This window comes from Pan troglodytes, chromosome 6 (assembly GCF_028858775.2).
Source record: "Pan troglodytes isolate AG18354 chromosome 6, NHGRI_mPanTro3-v2.0_pri, whole genome shotgun sequence".
Taxonomy (NCBI): domain Eukaryota; kingdom Metazoa; phylum Chordata; class Mammalia; order Primates; family Hominidae; genus Pan; species Pan troglodytes.
The window spans coordinates 35,843,911-35,864,199 of NC_072404.2; the positions used below are offsets into that span (position 1 = coordinate 35,843,911).

The 20,289-nt window shown below is 42.0% G+C and overlaps 1 protein-coding gene across 5 annotated transcripts in view; it reads left to right on the top strand.

The window, feature by feature from the left end:
* PLEKHA8 (pleckstrin homology domain containing A8) overlaps positions 1-20,289 on the top strand; it is a 104,493-nt gene that overhangs the window by 30,079 nt on the left and 54,125 nt on the right. For 3 of the 5 annotated variants that reach the window (XM_009452532.4, XM_016956876.3, NM_001199079.2), the window contains exons 10-13: positions 2,334-2,392; positions 3,346-3,476; positions 4,124-4,194; positions 18,008-18,069. In XM_009452532.4, the coding sequence (XP_009450807.1) occupies positions 2,334-2,392; positions 3,346-3,476; positions 4,124-4,194; positions 18,008-18,069 (323 nt within the window). Of the gene's footprint in view, positions 1-2,333; positions 2,393-3,345; positions 3,477-4,123; positions 4,195-6,516; positions 6,809-15,153; positions 17,232-18,007; positions 18,070-20,289 lie in introns of those variants that run through there. The other 2 variants (XM_009452533.5, XM_009452531.5) reach the window with 2 other exon arrangements.

The window sequence follows — 20,289 nt, forward strand, 5'->3', positions numbered from 1 at the left end:
GGCAGCTCTGTCAAAAACCAATTGAACTTATAATGCTTATAATAGGGGACTGTTTCTGGACTCTCTTTTCTGTTCCAATGATCTTATGGTGTCTTAATTATTATAAGGCTTGAAATCAGATAATGTAAGTCTCTCAGTTTTTTCTTTTTCAAGATTGTTATGGAAATTCTAGGCCTTTTGATAAATTTTAGCTGTTCAATTCCTATTTAAAAGCCTTTTAGGATTTTGATTAAGATTACATTATATCTCTAAACCAATTAGGGGAAAGCTGACATCTTAAACAACATTGAAGGCTGGGCTCACTGGCTTATAACTGTAATCCCAGCACTTTGGGAGGCCAAGGCAGGAGGATCGCTTGAAACCAGGAGTTTGATCCTGGCCTAGGCAACAAAGTAAGACCCTGTCTCTATGAAAAAAATTAGCCAGGTGTGATGGTGCAAGCCTATAGTCCCAGCTACTTGGGAGGCTGATGCAGGAGAATCACACGAGCCTGGGATATCAAGGCTGCAGTGAGCCATGGCTGCACCACTGCACTCCATCCTAGTTGACAGAGCAAGACCCTGTCTCAAAAACAAAAGCATTGAATCTTCCAATCCATGAGGATGCTGTATCTATTTACTTAAGTCATTTTAATTTTCTCTGAAGAATGTTCTATCTAGTTTTTAGTGTATAGCTATCATATTCTTTCGTTAGGAATAAGTTTTAGAATTTTATTTTTTTATGCTGTTGTAAAAAGTGTTTTATTTCATTTTCCAATTATTAATAGCATGTACATGCAAATTATGTTTATATGCTGAGTTGTTTTTATAATCATGAATGAGTTAACTTTATAAAATGCTTTTTCTATATTTGCTGAAGTCATTTTTTTCCTGTAATTTGTTAATGTAATGAATTACATTGTTTGGATGAATTTCGTTCATTATCTTGGTATTTGTTTCTATCATCTTGCTACTTATTTTCTGCTTTTCTCTGTATGTTCTTTGTTCCCTTTTTTACTCCTTTCCTGATGTCTAGCCAGTTAATCAATTTTTTTTTAGTATTCTGTTTTATTTCCTCTTTTGGACTCTTAGCTACCTATCTTTGTCCCTGCCTTTCTTTTAGATCAATCAAGTATTTTTTTTTTTTTTTAAGAATTCCTCTATCTTTTCTCTTTTGGCTTTTTAGCTATACCTCTTTGTTTTATTTGTTAGTCATTGTTCTTGCCCAACAGAAATATTCAAACCACATATGTAATTTTAAGTTTTCTAGTAGGCACATTAACATAGTAAACACAAATTAATTTTAATAATGTATTTTAAAACCTAGAATATCTAAAATATCTTAACATGTAATAAATATAAAAGAATCATTGGGCCGGGCGTGGTGGCTCACGCCTGTAATCCCAGCACTTTGGGAGGCCGAGGCAAGTGGGTCACAAAGTCAGGAGATCGAGACCATCTTGGCCAACGTGATGGCACATGCCTGTAATCCCAGCTACCTGGGAGGCTGAGGCAGGAGAATCGCTTGAACCAGGGAGTCGGAGGTTGCAGTGAGCTGAGATCATGCCACTGCACTCTAGCCTGGTGACAGAGCGAGACTCCGTCCCCCCAGAAAAAAGAATCATTAATGAGTCTGAGCATGGTGGCTCACGCCTGTAATCCCAGCACTTTGGGAGGCCGAGGTGGGCAGATGACTTGAGATTAGGAGTTCGAGACCAGCCTGGCCAACATGGTGAAGCCCGTCTCTACTGAAAATACAAAAATTAGCTGGGCGTGGTGGTGGGCATCTGTAATCTCAGCTACTCGGGAGGCTGAGGGAGAATCGCTTGAACCTGGGAGGTGGAGGTTGCAGTGAGCCGAGATCATGCTACTCCACTCCAGCCTGGGGACAGAGCGAGAGACTCCATCTCAAAAAAACAAACAAACCGAAAGAATCATTAATGAGATAGTTTGCAATCTCTTTTTCATACTCAGTCTTCCTAATCTGGTACGTATTTTACTTCCAGTACATTTTGGTTAGTACTAGCCACGCTGCAAGTACTAACTAGCCACATATCTAGTGGCTACCATATTGGACAGTGCAGCCCTAAGAATTACTATATGAATCCTAAACTTATAAGATTATCTTCATCTCACCTGTCACTTAGGGCCTCATTATAACTCACCTTGGAGTAGTGTAATAGAAAAAGATGGTAATAGTATCCTGGAAGCTTTTGAAGATTATGTTTAGATAAATGATTTGGAAGCAAAAATTAAAGTTGTTGGGGATCTGCTAAATTTATTATTACTTTATTATAAAAAATATTGCCACTTAAAAATTGCTTTTTCAGAAATGTTTTTAATCTTTTCTTCTAGACAAACTTGGCCCTACAGTGTTTGCTCCTGTTAAGATGGATCTTGTTGGAAATATTAAGGTGAGCATACTGGTTTGTCTCTGTGGAAACTTTTAAATAAAGGAAAATGTTCTCAACATTTTTGTGCTTGGCCAGAATAAATCAAAAAGTGAAAAATGTGTCACTGTTCTTTAAGAGAGCAAGCATCTTTCTTCTCACATTGTGAATGCTCAGTAAGGGAATTACTAAGCCTTTATTATATGCTAGAGTTAAGCTTTATGGGGAGTAGAAGATTCATTTTTAAAATGAAACCAGGACTGCCTTTTCATGTGCACCGTGTGGATCAGTAGGGTTTCACTCTAATGTCCACACTGATTCTGTGCTTTTTTAGGTTTAAATGGTGATAAGTTATATTTTTCTAAAAGATAGGTTATATAGTGAAAATAGCTGTCAGTGGTCTGGGACTCAAAAGGCCCATTTCCAGTGGTAGTTGTGGGACCATCAACAACTCACCAAATCTTTGAGCCTCTTTCTTCCAGGTAAAATAAGGGATGGGTCCCCTTTTAAATGCAGATTAAATGTTACCTTCTTGAGGATACAGTGCCCAATAAAAATCTTTTGTGTCATTGGAGACTAGTCTTTGAGGAAGCACTATTAGGAATTCCTGTAGATATACCTTTCTTTATTGTATTTAGGTGGAACAGTTGCAAGTAGTCTCATTAGAACAAATGATTGTTGAGTTTTATATTCAGAGTGAAAAGTATCTGCCAAAGACAAGCATGAGAGAGGTTCTGAGGCAGAAAAAATAACTTTAAGAACAAAACTTTAAACCCTGAGACTATTTAATTCCAGTTTAAGCTACATAGAATTCTCCAAAACAAATACTATCATGAAAACATAAGGAAGAAGGTAATAGGAGCTTAATTTATTTTCTTAGAGGCCTGCTTGCCAAACTTACAAGTCTCCAGACTATACTGAGTTGCTTGATAACTTCAGCATTTTAAACTTAGGTTGTTTCCCTGCTTTCCCTCCAGAAAGTAAATCAGAAGTATATAACCAACAAAGAAGAGTTTACCACTCTCCAGAAGATAGTGCTGCATGAAGTGGAGGCGGATGTAGCCCAGGTTAGGAACTCAGCGACTGAAGCCCTCTTGTGGCTGAAGAGGTGAGGCAGCTGGGGTGGGACAGCAGTTAAAATCTAGCTCAAAAAAAATTACCAGCAAAAAAAATTGTTACACAAAGGAGACTACTTCTGAGTGAAGGATCTAGTTGAATTGTGTAGCCTTTTCTAGAAGGTCTAATGAATAATACCACCTTATTTTTTTTTTTTTGCCTCTCTTTTGATGGTGATAAATATTATTGATAAGTATATATAAGATAGGAATCTTAAAGGCATTAAAGTCAACTGGCTTCTCTTTAAATCAGTGGCTCTCCAACTTCAGTGGCATCAGAATCATCTGGAGGACTTGTTAAAAACACTAGACTCGGAACCAGTTTCTGATTCAGTAACTCGGGTGGGGCCCCAGAATTTGCATTTCTAGCAAATTCCCAGGTGATGCTAAAGCCACTAGTCCTGGGACACATTTTGAAAACCACTTCTTTAGGTATATCAGATGAGCTGAAAGATGGGCTCCAGAGCAAGCTAAAGGGAAGTGAAGGGAAGAGGTTCAGGAAGGACTGCCATATAATTTGACCTATTCACTGCTGTGCCTAAGATGTTACTGAAATGGAAGCTGATGTCTGCCATTTCTTTATACCCACTCAACATAAGTGAACTTTGAAAATAATATTTCTTCCTTTATTTTGTTTTAGAGGTCTCAAATTTTTGAAGGGATTTTTGACAGAAGTGAAAAATGGGGAGAAGGATATCCAGACAGCCCTAAGTAAGTGTTCTTTATGTTTTGTTGAATGAGTCAATAGACTGTGGAATGGAGACCCCTAGAGGAGGATACAGGGTATAGGGGATATTTCCGCTTTTCAGAATTTGATTTTGTTTCTTTTCTTATTTCATTATTATTCATTGCTTCTTATATGCTTTGTTTAAAAAGTACCTATGAGACAATGACCTGGTAATCTAGATGTAACGTACTAAAAATCAGTATATTTTAAAGACGTGCTGAATAAGTGGAAAGCCATCTCTTAAACATAATAGGAAGACCTAATATTATCAAGAAGTTAGTTTTCCTAAATCTTCAAATATATTATAGTCTTTGAAAATCAGTATACAAAGAAAAGTTTGAACACCATAACAGCGGGTTGGCGTGGGGGAATCCCAGGGATTTGTTCTGGAGTAAGAGTAAAGGTTTTCATCATCGTGTAACTCCTCAAATATATAATGCTGTGTGCGTCCCAGTTTCTAGTCATAAAGCCAAAATGGGATGAAGGGCTTGGTCAGAGGAGATCATCTTATATCTCCAGCACCTTAAAGTAGTGACTGCAACATTGTAGGTGCTTAATAAACATTGGACAGGTAGGTAGATGGATGGATGTGTGGATAGAGCCATTTATCAGACCAGTTTTGGAAAATGTTGAGATTGGGGAGCATCCTTAGAGTGCTTCTAATGGAGTGGCTGAACTCTCACCATTGATCTATAGGAAATTCTTCTAGCATGGGCCATGAGGCGTGTGTGGAGAAAAAAATGAACTGTGACATAAACTAATTAGATGCTTCTGGTTTGAGAGGGAGCTAGTGTTCTCTGTGGCTTTTTTTCAGTGTCACAGTTGGGTTCTACCTCCTTCTGTTAGTCCTCTCTCTGGGCCATGAGTCCTCAAGAATTCCGCCCCCACGTGATTTCCCGAGTCTGCCCCATCTAGCAACTGCTGATCTGCCATAAAAATGAGAGCTGACATTTCTGTAGCACTTTGTGAAGAATGTAGACTTCATAAACTTAATCCTTATTTCAATCCATTTTTACAGGTTAGGGAACTGTAAGATTAAAATATTGCTTAAGACCAGCATAAGGTCTGAAGCAGAGTGGCTTTGAGGCCCCTGCTTTGAAGGTCCACATTTCTCCTACAAAGGGTCTTTTCCACCATTCCTGGGCCACCTGCATTTTTACATTCCCCATACATCCCTGAATTTCAGGATGGTCTCAGTTATATTCTCCCCTCTGTGTCCTGATTTCAAGTACTAAAAGTATATTCAGCATGTCTACTCATGCCCCCTAGCCAGTATCTGTCAAGCTTTATGGCTTGTGGAGTGTAGGATCAGGAGCTCTGGAGTGGCTCTCTGGATTCTGCCACTTATTAGTGCTCTGCCCTTAGGCAAGTTATTTAACCTCTCTGATCCTCACTTTGTTCATCTATAAAATGGGAATGGTGATATTATTTCCCTAACAAGGTGGTTGTAAATATTAAGTAGGTGCATGTGCATGTGAAAAAATTACAGAAGTATTTGGTACACAAAACACTCAGTGTGGCCGGGTGTGGTGGCTCATGCCTGTACTTTCGGAGACTGAGGCAGGAGGATCACTTGAGTTCAGGAGTTTGAGACCAGCCTACGCAACATGGCAAAACTCCATCTCTACAAAAATTAGATGAGTATGGTGTTGCGTGCCTGTAGTCCCAGCTACTTAGGGGGCTGAGGTGGGAAGATTGCTTGAACCCAGGAGGTCAAGGCTGCAGTGAGTTGTGGTCATGGCACTGTACTCCAGTCTGGGCAATCGAGTGAGACCAGACCCTGTCTCAAAAACAAACAAACAAACAAAAAAACAATGCTCAGTCGTCAAGATCAGCATCTATTGTTGTGATAATGATGTTTTGTCATCATTATCATAATCATGATATATGAAGTTAATAACCTGCCAGAAAATAAGACTTATTTGTCCCACATCAGTAATGGAAAGTTTACAAAGCTTAGGTGCCAAGCCAGAAACTTCACTTCAAACTAACTTATTAGTATGGAATTTTCATGCTAGCAGAAAGACTTCTCCACCTGTTGGAAATGCAGAAGATACAGGGTTTAGCACTGTGTGCCCAGTGGACTCCGCTTGTCTCATGCTGCTATTACTTTGTTAGGGCTGTCTATGGAAGGGGAGTAGGACAATGCTGATCCCATTTAGCCCACTGGAAGAGCTGGGGTGGAACGGAACCCAGCTGCTTATGGGCTTTGACCCCCCTAGAGATAGAAAGGAAACAGGATATACCATTTCTATCCAGTCCCAACCCCAATTCTGCCCACTTTTCTCTCTCCTTTTCTCCTCAAGGTTTCTCATCAAATGTTGTACTTGATTTGGAGACTGGGCCCAGGGGATGTATTGACTTTGTGAAGAAAGAGGAGACTTTGAAGGGCAAATGCTGCTTTGTGACTGCAATAATCACAGCCAGTCTCAGCTTTTTCTTCCCTCTCTTCTCCTTCGGCACAATTTTCAATGGAAAAGAGAAGGGAGGCTGTAAATTTGACATTTTTGTCCTGATGTTCAGGCTTATTTCAAAGAAGGTGTTTATGATTTAAATCCTATCTTTGATTGTGGAAATCCCTAGTTTCTTGCTGCTGCTCAGTATGAGGAGATAAAGTTCCCCTATTAAACCCACCCTCCCTCCAAAGTTCCCCTATTAAACCCACCCTCCCCTCCCACAGACACAGACACAACAAGCTCTGCGTAAACGGTTTTTTGAGAAATGTTTACACAATAGTTACTCAGAACCTGTAGGCTCCTTGATGCATATTTCTTCTGGGATAATGGTTCCTTTTTCTCATTTTGAAGTCCCAGCCTTCGTAAGTAGAACTGATACCTTGTTTGAAATGAGGGAGGGTGAATGAGTAGGTAAAAGAGAGTGTGTGCAATTTATATGCCATATATAGGCAAGTTTGTTGGCTTTTTTAAATTCTAAAGTTGAATTTAAAAACAGCTATCACTTATAGAGCACCCAGTGTAACTACTACACTAAGTTTTTGATAAATATTTTATTTAATCTTCCAAATACTCTCCAGTGAATAAACTGAGGTTTAAAGAGGATAAATACTTTCCCTAGGGTCTCAAAATCTCCATCGGTGGTTCTCAAGCTGTTCCAAGGTCAGCAGCATCTTTATCACCTGAAAACTCATTAGAAATGCAGACTATCCGGTTCCACCCCAGACCTGCTGAATCAGACACTCTGAGGCTGGGGCCTGGCAGTCCGTGTTTTAACAAGTCATTCAGATGATTCTAATCCATGCTGAAGTTTGAGACCTAGTCATCTAGACTTAGGCCTTTGAGGTTCACCTGTCACTTGTCTACATCTTGATAATTTTGTGATTTTGACTGCATCTAAGAGATTTTTATTTTTTATTTTTTATTTTTTTTTAAGTTACTCAACATTTTTATTCCTTATTGGGAGCCAATTTGTTTCTAAATTTTTTTTTTTTAGCCTTTTTTTATTTTTTATTTTTTTATTTTTTTATTGATCATTCTTGGGTGTTTCTCGCAGAGGGGGATTTGGCAGGGTCATAGGACAATAGTGGAGGGAAGGTTAGCAGATAAACAAGTGAACAAAGGTCTCTGGTTTTCCTAGGCAGAGGACCCTGCGGCCTTCCGCAGTGTTTGTGTCCCTGGGTACTTGAGATTAGGGAGTGGTGATGACTCTTAACGAGCATGCTGCCTTCAAGCGTCTGTTTAACAAAGCACATCTTGCACCGCCCTTAATCCATTTATCCCTGAGTGGACACAGCACATGTTTCAGAGAGCACAGGGTTGGGGGTAAGGTCACAGATCATGAGGATCCCAAGGCAGAAGAATTTTTCTTAGTACAGAACAAAATGAAAAGTCTCCCATGTCTACCTCTTTCTACACAGACACGGCAACCATCCGATTTCTCAATCTTTTCCCCACCTTTCCCCCCTTTCTATTCCACAAAACTGCCATTGTCATCATGGCCCATTCTCAATGAGCTGTTGGGTACACCTCCCAGACGGGGTGGTGGCCGGGCAGAGGGGCTCCTCACTTCCCAGTAGGGGCGGCCGGGCAGAGGCGCCCCTCACCTCCCGGACGGGGTGGCTGGCCAGGCGGGGGGGCTGACCCCCCCCACCTCCCTCCCGGACGGGGCGGCTGGCCAGGCGGGGGGCTGACCCCCCCACCTCCCTCCTGGACGGGGCGGCTGGCCAGGCGGGGGGCTGACCCCTCCACCTCCCTCCCGGACGGGGCGGCTGGCGGGGCAGAGGGGCTCCTCACTTCCCAGTAGGGGCGGCCGGGCAGAGGCGCCCCTCACCTCCCGGATGGGGCGGCTGGCCGGGTGGGGGGCTGACCCCCCCCCTCCCGGACGGGGCGGCTGGCCAGGCGGGGGGGCTGACCCCCCCCACCTCCCTCCCGGACGGGGCGGCTGGCCAGGCGGGGGGCTGACTCCCCCACCTCCCTCCTGGACGGGGCGGCTGGCCGGGCGAGGGGCTGACCCCCCCACCTCCCTCCCGGACGGGGCGGCTGGCCGGGCAGAGGGGCTCCTCACTTCCCAGTAGGGGCAGCCAGGCAGAGGCGCCCCTCACCTCCCGGATGGGGCGGCTGGTGGGGCTGGGGGCTGACCCCCCCACCTCCCTCCCGGACAGGGCGGCTGGCCGGGCGGGGGGCTGACCCCCCCACCTCCCTCCTGGACGGGGCGGCTGGCCGGGCAGAGGGGCTCCTCACTTCCCAGTAGGGGCGGCTGGGCAGAGGCGCCCCTCACCTCCCGGACGGGGCGGCTGGCCAGGTGGGGGGCTGACCCCCCCACCTCCCTCCCGGTTGGGGCGGCCGGCCAGGCAGAGGGGCTCCTCACTTCCCGGTAGGGGTGGCCGGGCAGAGGCGCCCCTCACCTCCCGGAGGGGGCGGCTGGCTGGGCGGGGGGCTGATCCCCCCACCTCCCTCCCGGACGGGGCGGCTGGCCAGGCGGGGGGCTGACCCCCCAACCTCCCTCCCAGACGGGGTGGTTGCCGGGCGGAGACGCTCCTCACTTCCCAGGCGGGGTGGCTGCCGGGTGGAGGGGCTCCTCACTTCTCAGACGGGGCGGCTGCTGGGCGGAGGGGCTCCTCACTTCTCAGACAGGGCGGTTGCCAGGCAGAGGGTCTCCTCACTTCTCAGACGGGGCGGCCGGGCAGAGACGCTCCTCACATCCCAGACGGGGCAACAGGGCAGAGGCGCTCCCCACATCTCAGACGATGGGTGGCCGGGCAGAGACGCTCCTCACTTCCTAGATGGGATGGCGGCCGGGAAGAGGCGCTCCTCACTTCCTAGATGGGATGGCGGCTGGGCAGAGACGCTCCTCACTTTCCAGACTGGGCAGCCAGGCAGAGGGCCTCCTCACATCCCAGATGATGGGCGGCCAGGCAGAGACGCTCCTCACTTCCCAGACGGGGTGGCGGCCGGGCAGAGGCTGCAATCTCGGCACTTTGGGAGGCCAAGGCAGGTGGCTGGGAGGTGGATGTTGTAGCGAGCCGAGATCACGCCACTGCACTCCAGCCTGGGCACCATTGAGCACTGATTGAAGGAGACTCCGTCTGCAATCCCGGCACCTCGGGAGGCCGAGGCTGGCGGATCACTCGCGGTTAGGAGCTGGAGACCAGCCCGGCCAACACAGCGAAACCCCGTCTCCACCCAAAAAATAGGAAAACCAGTCAGGCGTGGCGGCGCATGCCTGCAATCGCAGGCACTCGGCAGGCTGAGGCAGGAGAATCAGGCAGGGAGGTTGCAGTGAGCCGAGATGGCAGCAGTACAGTCCAGCTTCGGCTCGGCATCAGAGGGAGACTGTGGAAAGGGGAGAGGGAGGGGGAGGGGGAGGGGGAGAGATTAAGCAGGAGTAAAACTGCTGAAATTAGTTATAGCATCAGTTTATTTTGCCTCATTTTCATCATAATTAGACAGCTTTCCAATAAAAATACTGCTTAAGTAAGGTTTGAGGTGAATGTTCATGAAACTTGTATGGTCTTTATGGCCTTGGAAATAGTACATTTATATGTAGAAGTCCTAAATAACATAGTAGAAGCCTTGTCTCCTTTACCTTTCTGGAAAATGCATCTCTAGTTATTGTATTGCTGCAGTTCTGTGACCTGGAATACTTCCAGCATCTGGAAGGAGCCTTAGACTTTACACTGCCCCTTTTTGCACTTGAGCCATCACTTGGCTTCCCCATAATGATAATCAGAGTGGAACATTTTGGGTGGTTTCATGCTAAGAGCTGCTGTGTTCCCTTAGTGTCCTAACATTCTTTAGAGGTCATTTTCAGGAGGGAGTTGGGTTCACAAGGCAGATATGTTTAATAATCTGCTTTAGAGCTGAGTCCCCCTCTCCATTGCATATTCCACATCAAAAAGAGGTTTTGGAAAGCATCCTTGCAAGTGCAAGGAAGAAAAGTTGCTCTGGCATTTCATGCACCATTGTATTAAATGTTATATGCTCTGTGCTCAGTGGGATAACATATTGCCACATATCTCATCTCAGAATGATCCCATAAATGTCAGTAAAAGTTAACCCAACCAAGATCCTTTTCTGGCACAGAATAGAAAAAATTTTAAAAGGATGCTCAGTCATGTATTTAATATGAAAGGCTTTCACAGATAAGGAGAGATAAGTGAGAGAGATAAAGTCAGAACTCATAATCAGGTATTTGACATCAAATCATAAGTTGGCCATTCTGAAAATACTATGGAATGTGAATTGTAATACTCTTTCCAGAACCATTTGCAGCATATGCCTCCACTGTCAGGATTGGCTGGCAGCACAAGCGTTAGTCTTAACAGTGCCTGAAATTAACAAAGGGCATCTCTGGGTGCTTGTTTGACTTCTTTCCACTGGTTATTGTCCATACAAGTCAATTTGCCTTAAGCTTAGTCACTATAAAGAATTCAGAGGTTACTCTCCTAGTAGCTCTGCTTTTAAAAATACATGCCAAAGCGCTTTGGGAGGCCAAGGCAGGCAGATCACTTGAGCTCACAAGTTCAAGACCAGCCTGGGCAACATGGCGAAGCCCCGTCTCTTCAAAACATTCAAAAATTAGCCATGTGTGGTGGTACCAGCCTGTAGTTCTAGCTACTTGGGGGCCTGAGGTGGGAGGATCACTTGCGCCAGGGACGTTGAGGCTGCAGTGAGCCATGTTTGCACCATTGCACTCCAGCCTGGGTGACAAACCAAGACTCTGTCTCAAAAAAGAAAATTATAAATAATTCAGGCATTTAACAAATATCTACCACTTGACCTAATAGAAAAAAATAGTTCAATACAGTTAAGTGCCCACGTGTCACTCCTTAATCCCGTGACTCCCATCGTTTTCCAGAGATCATCATCCTGAATTTGCATAGTTCATTATGTAATACATGTTTTTATGCTTTTGCTATATATTTATGTGTCCATAAGCAGCATCTAGTATTGGACTACATGTTTTAAACTTGTATATGAGGTATCATATTGTGCACATTCTTCCTTCTTCACTCAGTATTTTCAGACTTTAGCCACTGTTGAAGTGGCTTGTAGTCCTGGCTCATTCATTTTCCTTGCTGTTTAGCATTTCGTTGTATGAATAGACCATGGTTTAGAAAAACTAATATACTGTTAATGGACACAGTTGATTACAGATTTTCACCATTAAAAGCAATTCTACAATGTACACGTTCCTTTCACACATGTTCTCTATCATATGGAAAATTATGTCCGGACAGCACACCAGAAAAAGGAGGAGGCTTCTCATAGCTAAGAGGGACTGGTCCAGGGACTCTGGCTGTCTACAGACTGGTAGTTCATGGGGCCTTACTGCTTGAGAAGCTGTGCTGCCAGAACAGTGGTTCTCAAACTCTAACCTGTATTAGCCTCACCTGGAAGGCTCCTTGAAACACAGATTGCTCTGTAGGCCTGACGTGAGGCTGAGACTTTGCATTTGTAACAAGTTCCCAGGTGATGCTGAGGCTGCTGGTTTGGAGACTACACTGGGAACTGCTGCTGTAGTACATAATACAATTGGAATGGCTGAACCACATGACTAGATATTGCCAAATTGCTCTCCAAAGTCTATAATTACCAGCAGAGTAGTGAGAGTTCCCAATACTCCACATTCTTTTTAGCACTTGTCATTGTCAGCCTTTTAAATTTGTTCCTGATGGCTGTAAAATGATAGAATATTGCCAAAGTTTTTGTTCTTAGATTACAAGTAAGGTTGAGTAGCTTTTCCTGTCTTCACTGGCAGTTTGATTTCCTTCTCTGTGAGTTGCCTGTTCATGTATTTGACCACCTTTCTCTTAGGTTTTCTTTATCAACTCCTGGGAGTTCTTTATATTTCCTGGATATTAATCTTTTTCAGTGATGGGTTAAAATGTCTAATCTTTTTCAGTTATGTGTTAAAATGTCTTCTGTCAGTCTGTGGCTTGCGTTTGCTCTTTATCTATGGTGTCTTTTGGTATACAGAAGTTTCAGTTTTTATGTAATCAGACATGTCATTCTTTCTTTATGGATTGTACTTCTTAAAGAAATCCCTCTCTCCCTTGAGGTCACAAAGATGTTCTCTGACATTTTCTTCTCAAAGTTTTGTAGGTTTGCTTTCATATTTATGTCTTTAATCTTCCTGGAATTTATTTTTGTGAATGGTGTAAGGTGGGGATATAATTTTATTATTTCCAATCAGAAAGCCAGTTGTCTTAGCAGCATTTATTGGATCACCCATTCTTTTCCCCACTTGTATGTAATACCAACTTTGAGAGAGAGAGAGAGATCTGTTCTAGACTCCATATTCTGGTCCATTGTTCTTTTGCCCACCTATGCTTTAAAAAGACATGAGTTATAGGATGAAGGTTCTTACTATTCTAAGTGAGTTACTGGACCATTCTCTCTAGAATTCGTAGGATCTTAGGGCAAGCACACTTCCCCGGTGCCTATCTGTTTCCCACCAGCCTCCTGCCAGACTTGACTACCTGCTTTCAAATCTCCTGGTTCCTAATTCTTGCCTCAGAACTGTCTAGTTGAGCACATTTGCAGAACTATGATTTTCATTTCCTCAGCCCAGTGAGTAATTCCGCCCTTTCTGGCTTTGGTTCTCTACTTCCCAGGCTTTCTCTTAAGACTTAGATTGACATTTCTCTCGTCTTCTCTATAAGCCAAAATAACTTTACCAATTATAGGTTTACAGTAGAAAAACACTTTCCTGTATACAAAGTTCCTGGACAGAATGGTTGTCCACCAACAGTAATGGAAGGGTTGTTCTCTCAGTTACTATAAAAGCTTTAGGCATAATCTCTAAATACCTGATAGCAAGTTTCTGAGTTACTAATAGTAAATGAATGAGAGCTGTGCTGTTTCCATAACCAGGTGCCAATTCTTTCAGAAAAGGATTGGAAAAGGCATATTTTTCATTTTTATTACATTGTTTACAGAGTAAACACCAGTGTTTTTTGACAGAATGGTGTGATGCAACAAGAGTGTCCCCAGGTCTCATTGCTTTTAACTTTGTGACCTTGGGAAAGTCACTACCTTTCTGGGTCTTCCATGTCTTCATTTCTAAAAGGAAAAGAATTAGGCATGGTGATTGTCAAGGCTTCCTACTTAGAAATTTTGACTCAGTTTCTGGGGAACTGACACATCTCAAAGAACTGGGAGAAGGGTATCATTTATGTCTTTCAGAGGCCAAAAATACTCCCAGATTATAGAACATGCATGATGATAATGAATGGGTATTACAGTGAAGATTAATGTATTTCATTATCTAATCTTCTCTAGGTAACCAAAATAGGTCAGGCTTAGACTTCATCTTATTTTAATGCCATCAGTCTCACATGGCAGGGATATTTGCAGCCTAGAAGTCAGCTAAGGACTTTGGGAAGTGTTTTTTTTTTTTTTTTTATGACTTTTATTTCATTTGTTGGTTTTAAATTGCAGCAGTGATCTCAGTCAAGACCCAGCCCAAATTCTTTTGACACACCTTCTCCCATTAGGTCATCTGGCCCACATTTTGCCAGGTGGAACTCTCCTCTGGCAAGGTATAAGCATAACAAGGAACAGCTTCTTTGTCTACTAGGGCCAAGTGGGAAGACAGATGTGCTCCTGTACAAACACTCTCCCATCCTTAAGCCAGACTCCCCATGCTGTTTGGACTCACAGCACCTTTGTCTTCCTTGTCTTTTTGCTGTCTTTTAGAAGAGGGCATGGAAAAGAGTTTCTAGGCTTTTTTGAACGGTTAACTTGAATGGCAATGTATAGGAAAGGTATAAGGTCTCTGAGGTTGGCATAGCAGCGAATCCAGAGCTTTTTTTTTTTTTTTTTGAGACAGAGTTTCTATGTCGCCCTGGCTGCTGGACTGCAGTGGCGTGATCTCGGCTCACTGCAACCTCTGCCTCCCAGGTTCAAGCAATTCTCTGCCTCAGTCTCCCGAGTAGCTGGGATTACGGGCACCCACCACCACACCTGGCTAATTTTTATATTTTTAGTAGAGACGGGGTTTCACCATCTTGTCCAGGCTGGTCTTGAGCTCCCAACCTTGTGATCCACCCGCCTCGGCCTCCCGAAGTGCTGGGATTATAGGCGTGAGCCACCACTGTGCCTGGCCCAGAGCTCTTTTAAACAAGCAGTCTGTCTAGCCAGGTGGGCCTTGGAGCTGGAGGCTCAGGCACCAGGATAGCTGTTATTTGCTACAGACTGTAAAGAAGTGTGAATTTCAACTTGTTACTTCCCTACCACAATTCTGAATCAGAATGATCATGACTTTGCTGACAGAAGAAGGTAATGTTCTCTGTACAGGGGGAAAAAACTAACAGAATATTTTTCCAGAATACCCACTGTGGTTATCTCTGGGAGAAAGGATTATAGGTTTCTTTAGTTCTCTCCTTTTAAAATATTTTCCTTATTTTCAACAACGGACATCAATCGTGAAACCCAAAAAAAGCGATAAATGTTATATTTTTCAAAACTTTCACTGTGCCTTAGGTGGAAGATCAGAATCTTTGACATGATGGATAAAGGTCCTCACAATTTGGCCCAACCCAGTTTGCAAGCCCTGGTGTTCTTCAGATCCAATGAATTTTGCTCACCATCGCCCAGCATGCCATGAGCTCTCACAACGCTGTGATGCTGGCTCTGTCTGCCGCACCATCTACCACTCTGCTCTCTACCCTACCCAGCCTTCGGGATTCCTTCTGAGAATTCTTTGTGTCCACACGCCTCACCCCCAACCCAGGCTGGATTAGTTTCTCCCTTCTTACTGTTCCTGTAGCACTGCATACAGATAGCTACTCTAGCAGTTATTGACTTATACAATAATGATTGTTAAATGACTGGCTCTTCTATAAACCATCAACTTCTTGAGGACAGGGAATTGACTGAATTTAAATCACCTAAAGATACTACTGTGTGGTAGACTTGCCCTGAATTCTTGTTGAATAGAGCAGGTGTTCATGGTAGATATCCACCAGCAGATTTTAATGGTATTTCTTTATTTATAATGGCATTTAATGCCCTGCATGGAATACTGACACAAGAAAGAAGGGATTCACAGTATCTTACCTTGGTAACTTACCTCAGGATGTTTTCCATGGACCTGTACACCCTCTTGCCAGCCCAGATGGCTGCTCAAATGGTTGAAAATTTGGTTGTCTTGCTGGTTTTTATCAGAGGCTGTACCTAGTATTCTCTGCCCATCTGTACTGTACGCTTTGTGAATCAGCAACCCCTTTCTTCACATTTCTCAGGATATCCTCACTAAGGTCTTGTATGCCATCTGAAATTTCCCTGATGCCATGTCTTCTTACAGGGAATCACCTACGTTTTGTTTGGTTTACATTGAAGACATATATCTTTGATCATGCCCTAGTTTACTCAGACTGTTCTCCTAAGAAAAAAGTTTAATTTTGGGTTCTCCTTTAGGCTCTAAGAGTCTTCTTCATACTTGAATGTATTAATTATCACTTATTGCTTCTGCTTTAGCTTTAACACACTGGATACTGGCATTCCAACATATTCCTAAGCTTTAGAGAGCCAAAGGAATCTGTTGTTCTATTTCACATGTACAGTCTTTTATATAAAATATATTGCAATATGTATTGAGTATGTATTTTATATAACATATAATTGCATTTTGTGAAAATTTGAATATGTAAAATTGAAATAGGATATTCTAAAAGTATTAATAAAGCCTCACTCCAATTTTAAAATAAAGTTGACTAGAATGACATAATTTCAAAGCTGGAAGGCTTGAGTTGATTGTAAACTGGGTTGAAGCTGTAGCCACATGGCAGTGCCATTTTGGCCAGTAAAATGCAAATAAATACCTGACTTCCCTTGGCAATGTCCTGTGAACCACGTTGCTTTTCACTGCATAGGAACTTGTACTTGTGGTTTTAGTGTCTGTTTATGTGTTATTTTAACATCTTCTCTTGTTAGAATTGAAAATATTTTTGTAGCCTTAGAATGTCACACTAAGCATTCATGAAATGGTGGTAGTACTTGTGCTGGTGCTGAAACTAGCACATGAAAATAAATATGCTTGGAATAGAATTTAGATATGGAGAAACATGAAGAAGGTCAAATAGCCCCCATGGTACACTGTGCTGTTAATTTAGAAATGAGTGCTCTGTTGCTACTGGAGATGATGCTTAGGAAATAAAGTGGAACATTGAAATAAAAATGCACCATGGTGATGTAGATCTGTGCCTCCTGAGAATGCATTTAATCCTGTGGAGAAATCAGTTTTGAATTTTGCATATATTGAATTATTCAAATTTCAGGAACGCATCCTTTGCATAAAATGCATCCATCTGGTTCTTGGGATTTTTTTCATAATTAAAATTATGATATGCCAGTTTCAAAATCTCCTTTTAAAATACATTGGGACAAAAATTATAGATTAAAGTATGAAACATGAATGGCTTTTATTAATATAGTTCTCACCAATTACTTTAGCTTAATAACTTCAAGCCATTCTTTCCATAAATATTTTTGAAGGTTTCTAGCCTAAATACTGTATATCCAGGGTCATAGGGTCATTTAGGACAAACATTTGGCATCCCAGAATAGAATGTTAAAATTGGAAAGAATCTTAGAGATCATTTTACAAAGGAGGAAACAGATGGTTAGAGAGGGCAGCTAAGGGACTGGCTCACGGTCACAAAACATTTCAAAGTATTTCTAATTGTATTGTCTCAATTTTTCAATATCCTTTCCTCCCTCTTTGTTTCTTTATATGTATTGACCTTTTCCCACCATGATAATAAGCTGAAGTTCAGATATATTGATTGACCCAGAGTAAGAGTGGAAGTATTTGTGTTTCTTTAAAAAAAAAAAAAAAAAAAAAAAAAAAAAAAATTCCATGTGAGCTTTTTTACTGCTTTAGATTTTTTGGGTCCAAAATCTTGTAATTAGATTTTTTTCATAATTTCCAAATACCAATAGTATCGTGCTACTATGCATTATACAAATATGGCCAAGAATGGTGGTGCACACCTGTAGTCCCAATGCTTTAGAGGGCAAGGTGGGAGGATCACCTGAGCCCAGGAGTTCCAGAACAGCCTGGGCAACATAGCGAGACCTCATCTCTACAAAAAATTAAAAATAATTAGCTGGGCATGGTCATCCACACCTGTAGTCCTAGCTATTCGTGGAGCTGAGGCAGGAGGATCACTTGGGCGCAGGAGTTCAAGGCTGCAACTATTATCACACCACTGTACTCTAGCCTAGGTGACAGAGCAAGACCCTGTCTCTTTTAAAAAAAAAAAAAGTACATTATACAAATAGCACATCAAATTCTGATGAAAGTGTTCCTCATGGAGTTTTTCTTCTTTTCAAGATAACGCATATGGTAAAACGTTGCGGCAACACCATGGCTGGGTAGTTCGAGGGGTTTTTGCGGTAAGTGATCCTTCTTGTCTCCTATTATTAACTGTATTGGGTATGCCAGTGGCTAGGGCTAGAAATCTCTTCTTACCCAGTTATTTATCTAGTCATGATTGTCAGAAACAAAGTTGTGTGTGTGTGTGTGTATGTGTGGTGTTTTTGTTTGCTTTGTTTTTGAGGATAAGAACAAAATGTTATTTATTTCATTTACGTTTATAGGCCTTTGGTGTGTGGAAATGTCAGCAGTAAAAAGTGTCTGGAATAGCAAAGACTGTTAAAGAAATATGAATAAAAGAGTTGATGCTTTACCCTAGCCAATTCTAATTACTCTAGCCAATTCCAATGACCTTGTGAAGATTTGCCTCATAAGTGGTTGCCTTTCTGATAAGGTAGTAAAAAGCTTAAGTATCCTAGCAGAAGTACCTAGGAAGCAGTGATCCTAAATACTTATCATTGAAGGGAAATGATGCATTCAGGTGATGAAGTCAACCTAATAGCTCCCTCTGCTGCCCATTGTATTCATTCCTTTTAATTCTTAGGTCTTAGTTGTTTTTTTTTTTTCACTAATTGAATTTTGTCCTTGAATATTAACTGTATTGGGTGTGCCAGTGGCTAGGAGGGCTAGAAATCTCTTCTTAGCCAGTTATTTTCATTGTGATGGTGTTTTGTATTCATGTGTTTTGGCTCTGATTACCCACCACCCTCTTCTTCCCAGCATGTTTAACTAGGAAGAACACAAACCTGAGACTCTTAGTCTCCTGGGGAAGTCACTTAGCCTGCTTTATAAAATAGCAGGAGTAGATGGCTCCTTTATGTCAGCAATACACTCTGTGATTCTTCCCATCCAGGAAAAGGTCAGTCTTAGTCAAATCTAGTCATGAAAAGGCCGTCTCATGCAGTTGTATGTCAGGAAACCTCATAGAATGTACTCACATTCTTTGGAAGGTTGGGGAATAAAGTAGCCTTGCAGATGGTATCTTTTACTGATGTAAAGGATACATCATTTGCCTAAAGAAAGAACTGTTTGGGTCGTGCTTTATTAGGGAGGCCAGTAAAGTGGGAAGAATGTACACTACAACAAATCAGATTCTAGTGAAAATGAAATATTTTTTGAAAGCATGGAGATTAAAGCTCCATATCCCATTCACTGTTCACTGGGATAGGTGCTGGACCAAATGAAGCTACAGACTGCTCACCCTTACCTTCAATACACCTTGAATAATCATAATTGCTACCATGTAGCTATTGGACACTTGTTGTGTACCAGGCATTCTTAACAGGTACTTTCATATTCTTTATCTTAATTCTCAGGATTAACTCCCACTATTTTACAAATTCAGAACAATTAATTCCAGTCCCCAAGTACCAGAGTGAGGCTATGTCAGAGCCCAGGTCTAAACTCAGATCTGTTATCTCCAAGGTGCTAGTGCTTACCTCCATTAGAGCTCTCTGCAGTGAAGACACAATCACTGAGAGGCCTCTACTGAGTTCTTAGGCAATGGACACTCACTGTGGTCATTGATCTCCCTGAATGAATATTGTGATTATTGTGATTGCTAGCTTGTGCCTGACACTTGAGTTGCCCCAAAACAAGTGTGGGGGGAAGGGTTCAGTATAGAATGCAAAATTTAATCCTGAAATATTGATGATCCCAGAGATATTGTCAATAAGAATGCAGCTATAGTAGAAAACTTATCAGCATAAATCTTTTTTTCCTTTACCCTGTACTTTAATGGATGCAAAGCATAAGTCTTTAAGAGGACTTTTTAACTTTATTATACTAATTTAGACTCATAAAAAATTTTAGAAATCATGGTAGAAAGGGAAGAAATTAAAACTGTCCATATTTTCCTTTTTTAACATTTTTGTATTTTACTATCTTAGCTTTTTAATTTACATATTCTTTTAAATATTGATCTATTTTATATACTTAAATATAATATAGATGTTTATACATGCATATAGTATATGTGTATAATTGTCTTTATTTTGTATACTTACTCTGTATATGTATATACATTTTTTCTACCTTTAGCTTGTATAATTTTATATCCCCCCCAACTGAATAGAATCTATCATTATCATTTTTAAATGCCATAAAATAGTCTTTGAAAACAACACTATTTTTAGTGACTGTATAATATTTTCCTAGTATGGAGATATCATAATTTATTTGCTCAGTCCTGTGTGTGAGAGACTTAAGCTGCTTCTAAGTTTAGAATAAAACAGGTTAGA